Consider the following 7,632-nt stretch of genomic DNA (forward strand, 5'->3'; position numbering starts at 1 on the left):
AGAGTGTCAGCCTTTTGAAGTCCACACCTCTCTCAATCCATCACGGCACACGGCTCTTCATACATTGTATGCGGACGTGTAGTGCACACACACACAAACACAGCCTCACACGGTGATGCACGCCCGCCAGCCCCAACCCCCCCTCGCCGCTTTGAGCGCTGTGTTAATGAAACAGTTGCTGTTTCCTGGCATAACATTAATTACCCGATCAAAAAAGAGTGGGTAATTAACTGCCCTTCTTTACCAGTGCTAATTACATTAGCAGAGGAGAGCCATTACGGGTGGGAGTGAGGAGAGAGGTGGGAGAGCGAGAGAAAGAAGGGATGGGGTGTGTGTGTGTGTGTGGGGGGGGGGGGTGTTCAAAACAAAGACTGAAAGAGAGGAAGGAAGCGCAGCGCGTGTGTCGAAAGAGAAATAGAGAGGAGGATAGGATGAGAGAGAAGGAGGGCACGTGTTAGAGAGAGAGAGAGAGAGAGGCTCATATGTGGTTCTCACTGGGGCCCCCAGAGGTTTGGTCCTCAGAGAGAGGGAGGCTTACTGGAGAGGAGAGAGATGGAGAGGGGGGGCGAGGGGGGGGGGGGGGGTTGTTTATCTTGACATGCTCTAGTCAGTCTTTAACGCGCGCATCACAATTAAGATGCTGCGGCTCATCAGCTAGTATACAAAACAGTGTAACAAGCTGCAGGTGATGATGGGCACAGTCAGAAATAGCTCCGGCGCGGTCTTGAGATGTGGAGCCAGTGATATATTATGAAGTGATGACCGTGGATGATACTGTATGATAATAGCAGGATGTAGCGGTTGGGCAAAGCCAGTGGTTGGAGCCAATCCACAGTATAACCTAGAATTCTATTTGTGCAACTTAACAAGGAGACAAAAAAAAACGTAGAGATTAACAGTTCTTTTCTTTTTGTTTGTTTGTTTTATTTGGAGCACAAAATATAATTACACCTTGAGATATACAAATCACATTTGCAACAATTTTGTACCATTAATAAAAAGGATGGCTTCAACAGAACATAATAATATTACAATTGCTAATATTTTTTTAAATAAATAAAATCAATCAACCAAATACTAAAAACAACTTCTTAAATGATGTCAGCTACACTTTATCTTCTTTGCTTTGTTTTTTGTTTTGTTTTTAATCCTGAGAGTGAAGTTTGTCTCGCATTGGCTAAAGTCAAGGAGTTAGAACATTGTTGTGTGAGCTAATGAATACCCAATATGTTCTTTTGTTTTGATCAGTTTGTGCTTCTTCGTTCTGTTATTGTAGGCCTACTGCATAGTGACCAGAAACTTGCATGAAATGAAAAAATTAAAATGAAATCATAATCTTCAGCATACACTTTTAAATATGCAATGCAGAATAAAATAATATCTGGGCATCCGTGTCGAAAAAGCATGCATACAAATGAAATGAGTAAGGATAAGGCTAACAAATTTTCCTTTAATAGCAAGGACATTCACTTTATCTAATTGTGGACATGACGTTAATATTTTGTAATGCAACAATCTGCGAATCGGCCAGGGAGCGTTAATTCCAAATAAAATGTGTTACGTTGTTTACTTTGTTCTCTATAAACATTCTAGCGCTTTTTCTTTTGGCAAAGTATAATGGCGATGTATAGTTAACCTTACTTTTGAAACTATTGCAAAAAGGACCACGTTTATAAAAACACGTTTATATTATTCCCTAAACTAACTATAATAAGTTAAATTGCTTGTTCTTAAATAAATCAATATATGAATTCCTTTAGCAATAACCCACAGGGACAAAGAGGGTTCCCCTTGCAAAACCTTCCGGATCAGAACAAAAAAATAAAGGGTCTATCATTCTGGAATGTAAATTGTCTTCAAAAAGTCTACTACAAAAAAAACTCTCGCTAACTCACAGACGATGTACACACACACACACATGCCTTAAATGGTGTCCGTACACAGACAAATAGCACCCTGCTTTTTAGAGCTCCACCACAACGTCAGAGGTGTCCATCGTCCAGTGGTCAGTGCTCACGCGGCAGACGAGTTGACGGATCCTGTAAGTACGCTTCTACGGCCAAGGTATCGGCCGGGTGTTGGTGGAAGAATCAAATACTGCATGTGCTAAGATCGTAGGCCACAGGTAAATAGGGGTGCTTTTGAAGCTTGGGGTGGGGGGGTGGGGTGACCTTGTTTACCTCTGCTCCCTTTCCCTAAACGCAGAGACGCCTTGCGTTGAAGCGCCCGGCGATACTGTCCGGGCCGGGGCTCCGAACTAAGGAGCGTTTTTCTGCGGCTGTCTTTGCAGCCAGTCGTGGGTGAAGTGAAGTAATCTCCATTGCCTCTGGAGTGGATGGCTGGTCTTTGGACATTTGTATACCCCGTCCCCCCCCCCCCCCGTCCCAGTTTACCCAGCTGGGTGAAACGTGGACTCAGAGAGAGAGAGGCGGGCGAACTCAGGGAGGAGGATAGATATGTGTGGTTGCTAGATCAGTGTTCCTTTCTCCCCCGCCCTCTTAGTGCCAGGGAGAGGGGTTATGTGGAAGCGGTGGTCCTGGGGTTGGATTGAGGTTGGGCGGCGCTTTGCTACATCGGGGGAACGACCAGGCCCGCCATTGCTGGGGAGAAAGAGAATATACAAGATCTACGATTCTAGTCAATCACCCTACGTTTGCGTTTACTGTACATCCATGAAAAGGCCAGCCATTCACTTTGTCACTGTGTCTACTCAGGCTTCCCGTTGAGTGTCTAGAGATGCAGGGGGGGGGGGCTAGACTGCGTTGGTGAGCTCAGGCAGAGGGGTCAGATAGTGAGGGTGGCTACCTCTGAAGCTCACCCCCGAGGCAGGGCAGGCCGGGGAGGGGGAGCCCTGGGGCCTGAGGACGGGAGCGAAAGCGCTCTTCTGTTTGGCAGAAGACGGGAAGGAGGAGAAAGGCAAGAGAGACGATGAAGAGCTAGAGCCAGGTATGGTGGGGCTGGTTGGCATTACTGCAGAGAGAGATAGAGAGAGAGAGAGAGAGAGAGAGAGAGAGAGAGAGAGAGAGAGAGAGAGAGAGAGAGAGAGAGAGAGAGAGAGAGAGAGAGAGAGAGAGGAGGAGCCATCAGTACAACGCCCAGGTGTAGATTAGATACAGCACAAGTACAGTACAACGCCAATGTGTAGATTTGATTACATTACATTTAAATGTATTGTCATTATACAACACAAGTACAGTACAACGAAAAGAAGTTTGGCATCCAAGTGAAAATGTAACAGTAAAGTGCAATAGTAATATACAATGTACAGGTGATTAAATTGATTATACAATATATTAATTAGTACTGAGTATAGTGCTAATCAGATGTATGTACACTACAGAGTTGTAGTATTACAGTAATGGTAGTATGTCATACTGGCCAGTAGTGTAACTAGTAAGAGTAGGAAAGGGATATGTACAGATATATATATATATATATATATATATATATATATATATATATATATAGTATCTACAGATATGTAAAAAGGATTATATGCAGGTATGTACAGACAGATGTGGATAGATATATATATATATATACAATAAGAATATATTCAAATACGATTATTTGTAAGACAATAAACAAACATGTGGATCTGTAGACAATGACCGGGGGCATAGAAATGGAAGAAAGCGCAACACGTACTTCCATAGGGAGAGCCGGTGGGGGACACGCTGCTGAAGCCGGGGGACCCGGGGACTCCCAGGCTGGTCATTGGCACCGTCCCATAGCCTCCGGTCATGCCCCCGCTGCCGTAGCCTGACTGCTGGGGAGTGGATGCGGACGGGTAGCCCCTTGGTGACAGGCTGCTGGAGTTACGAATATAACCTAAAGCGGACGAAAGACGCGCGGTTAGAACAACAACAAAGGTACGGCAGGGGCGATGAACAGATGAATAATAATAAGATAATAAACATCCAAATGTTTAACCCTTTCACGACCACACTATGCAAGGGTTAACCCTTTCACAACCACACTATAGAAGGTTAACCCTTTCACGACCACACTATAGAAGGTTAACCCTTTCACGACCACACTATAGTCCGCACTATAAGATGCACTGACTACGATTTTCGATTGTTTGAAACGAGGACCAAGTAGACTCAACCCCATACAATTACGTATAAAAAGTAGTGTATGTCGTTTAGTGGTTGAGTCTACATGGTCCTCATTCCAATCAGACCGGAACCTTGTAGATTCAACCATTAAATGACTCCCCTCGGCTCTGGAACAGCCTCCCCCACATAAGATCTGCTCAGAGCCTAGAGGCTTTTAAATCGCTGCTCAAAACGCACCTCTTTTCCCTGGCCTTTGACCAGAGTTAGCCTGCCACTTGCACACAACGTTTGCTGTTACTCTGGAGTGGACTTTTTATCTAATTTCTTGTCTCTTTTATATTGCACCTTGTTCTTGTTTTCTTAATTGTACAATACCTTTTTCTGTAATTATAGTGTATTTTTACTTATTACTGCAGTGTATGTGTTTTTATCATGTACCTGTGAAGCACTTTGGTTTGGCTTTAGTCATTTGTAAATGTGCTATAGAAATAGAGATGACTTGACTTGACTTGACGTGTTTATTCACCGCACATGTGTGTGGTTGGGTCTACGCGGTCCTCATTCCAAACGTAAAACTTTTCAAAAAGTTTAGAGCATCTTTATTTCGAGAAGAGCGCGTCGCTCGTGACTCCTCACCCTGGCTGCTCTGTCCCGGCTCCCCGATGCTGACCCCCAGCTGAGAGGGGTAAGAGCCCAGGCCCATGACGCTGCCGTGGGCAGGGGAGCTGGGCAGCGCCTGCAGCTGGCTGTGGGGACGGGGGACGCTGTACAGCGCCTCGGCGATGTCAGCCGCACGTTTCAGCAACATGTCCTGCGGGGGGAGACGACAGAAACAGTTTTTGGATTGGAAAAAAATCTCCAAGAGGCAATTTGGTTCGCAATAATAGTAATAGTACACAGCACAACCAGTACACAATGCAAATATACAATAAAGACATAAATACATTAAAACATACAATAGATCATCTGCAATCAGGTGTAAAATAAGAACACAGAGTACATACTTGTGTACAAAGTGTCTATACAGTAGCAGCTAAGCCTAAAGCTTATTTAAAAATCCAACAGCTGACGGAACAAATTATCTCAAATATCTATTTGATTTGGCCCTCCTATGGGAAGTATACCTCCGTCCTGAAGGCAAGAGTCGAAACTCTGCATAGAGAGGGTGCTGACTGAGGGTCCGCTAGAGTGGCCTCTGCCTTCTGAGTGGCTCTCACTTGATAAACATGACTAAGTTAAACAAGTTAATGCCGGCACAATTTAACGATACCATCCATAGGACAGGCAATGAGTTAGCGGTTGTTCGGCCGTGTGCTGAGCCGTGTTCGGACACTGAGGTTGGGATAAGGGTGCCGGAGGTTCCGCTGCTTACCTGATTACTGTGAGGGTTCCCATACAAGGCCTCCACCAGATCAGCCGCTCGCTTCAAGAGCATCTCCTATGAAGACAAGAGACACAGGGTTAGACCTTCACCTTGGTGGGAATATGGCGACGTGACTCCTTTAGATGTGATCGTGATCTAACGGCTGGGTGGCGCAGCGTTGGTCGTCACCAACGCAAGAGACACCGGGTTCGAATCCGGCTGTCGGCGTTGCCTCCGGCTTGGGCCGGCCGTCATACTAACTCAATTGGCAGAGTCAGCGGGTGGAAGTCGAAGGGTGGTAGTCTGGTCGTTGTGAACAGCGACTCCTACAGGTCGGTCGGGGCGCCTGCACAGCAAAGTCAGGAAAACGGCGGGGGCAGTGTGAGCCTCCCACACGTTACTCCTCGCCAAATGAGAGTCCGCGCTGGCAGGTGAAAAGATGCGACAGGCTGCCTCCACATGTATCGGAGGGACATGTGATGCAAGGCTTCTATCCTCCCTACAACTGGCCAGTGGGGGCATATGCGAGGAACAATCAGGACAGGGAGGGAGAATTGGCATGAGAGGTAAAATGGGATGGGGAGAACAATCACAGAAAAAAGGAGGAGAAAAAGTAGATAAAAAAAGAAAGAAAGATGTGATTGTGATGGTGGAGCGGTTTTCCATCTAACGGTCCCTCACCTTGGCTAGCTTGTCCGGGTCACCGGGATGTCTGGGAATGACCTTCTGAAGACGCTGGAAACCGTAGTCTATGGTGGGCTCGTTCAGAGCTGAAATCAAATCCCAAACCACACAGTATGTCAACACACCGTATCATAGCCCGTCGAAAACCGTCACCCGTCACTCGTGTGGAAATCAAGAAAAAGGGCATGATGTAGACAGTCTCCTCCCCACCATATGTATATATTTTCTGTTAGGATCTCTGGGTAACAGTACTGTATATTTGCATATCGTATATGTCACAAATGTAACAGTACTATATACCTGTATGTCATGTATGTCCCTATGTCATAAATGCCATGATGTCATGTATGTTGTGTACATGTCATAAATGTCACTATGAATTGAAAATGGGGGACCCTGATGTAAACAAGACAAACGTCTTTCTCTGGTCTGCATACCCTTAACAATTGTGTGTATTGAGCCGTACTGTATTGTACCCATTCTGCAATCTGTTAAATAAAGTTTTCATTCATTCATTCATTCATTCATTCATTCATTCATTCATTCATTCATTCATTCATTCATTCATTCATTCATTCATTCATGTTCACCGCTCACCTGTGTAGATGAAACGACCGGGAGCTCCCTTGCAGAACTGTTTGGATTTGTAGGATAACGTGACCTCTACGACCCCGGGGATATGGCGAGGGGGCGTCTGGACACGGATGGCGTGGGGCGTGATCAACTGGGGGTGGGGGGGGGGGGGGGGCAGGACAGAGGGTGAGCTACAATCAAAACACCAAGGGAAGGTATACCCCCGCAGAAGATATCCCGTTATTATATCTGGGCTAAGCGTGGCACTGTGGGGACGATAACTCGTAAATCATCCCAATAATGAGACAAGCCATATGCGCTTTAGTATCACTTTCCAATATTATGGTCTAATCCATACGAGTCATTAGTGAGATGTTCTTCTGAGGGGGGGGGGCTGCTTACCTCGCTCCACACCAGCATGCTGCCGAACACCACCTGCAGCCCGTCAAAGAAGTTCTCCCCGATGACGATAACCATGGCTCCACCGGTGGTCCAACCCTCACTGGGACTGATGGCTTTGATACAGGGAGTGGCTGGAGAGAGGAGAGGACAAGGGTCAGCCGACGTCTAGATCATTTTGTTCATCGTTACCAACAACCTCTTGGAATACCGAGAGACAGTGAAGGTTCAACCTTCCGATGGAGACAAAAAATGGCCGACATGACTAGGACTGACTTAGGGGCCTCCTCATAACTGATAGAGCTATTTACTCTTGGGAGGGGGGGGGCTCGTTTTGGTTGAGTTGCACCTTCCGCATGCCCTGTATTCATGCTTCTGGTGTCTAGAGCTATGAATTCATGGGCATAATGTTGGGAAATGGCGTACTGCAAACAGACAGTATACCAATAGTAAATGGCTCGTTTTCAAAGGAAGTTTACACTGCAGCTGTTGTCACCAGCGCTCCGCTGACAGGTAGCATCGTTCACCCCCTGACACTACTCACACTGGGTG

The 7,632-nt window shown here is 46.1% G+C and overlaps 1 protein-coding gene across 1 annotated transcript in view; it reads right to left on the reverse strand.

Moving 5' to 3' along the window:
- Positions 1–960: 960 nt before the first annotated feature.
- The window catches only part of LOC311235622 (transcription factor COE2-like), an 11,832-nt gene continuing 5,160 nt past the window's right edge, over positions 961–7,632 (reverse strand). The window contains exons 3-9 of the mRNA XM_084323086.1: positions 7,084–7,214; positions 6,706–6,832; positions 6,106–6,194; positions 5,434–5,499; positions 4,698–4,872; positions 3,649–3,831; positions 961–2,970 (exon numbers count right to left, since the gene is read on the reverse strand). Coding sequence (XP_084179212.1) covers positions 2,753–2,970; positions 3,649–3,831; positions 4,698–4,872; positions 5,434–5,499; positions 6,106–6,194; positions 6,706–6,832; positions 7,084–7,214 — 989 coding nt within the window. The 3' untranslated portion in view covers positions 961–2,752. The remainder of the gene's footprint in view (positions 2,971–3,648; positions 3,832–4,697; positions 4,873–5,433; positions 5,500–6,105; positions 6,195–6,705; positions 6,833–7,083; positions 7,215–7,632) is intronic.

The sequence above is a fragment of the Notolepis coatsorum genome, assembly GCF_963971535.1.
Source record: "Notolepis coatsorum genome assembly, chromosome: 10".
Lineage (NCBI taxonomy): Eukaryota > Metazoa > Chordata > Actinopteri > Aulopiformes > Paralepididae > Notolepis > Notolepis coatsorum.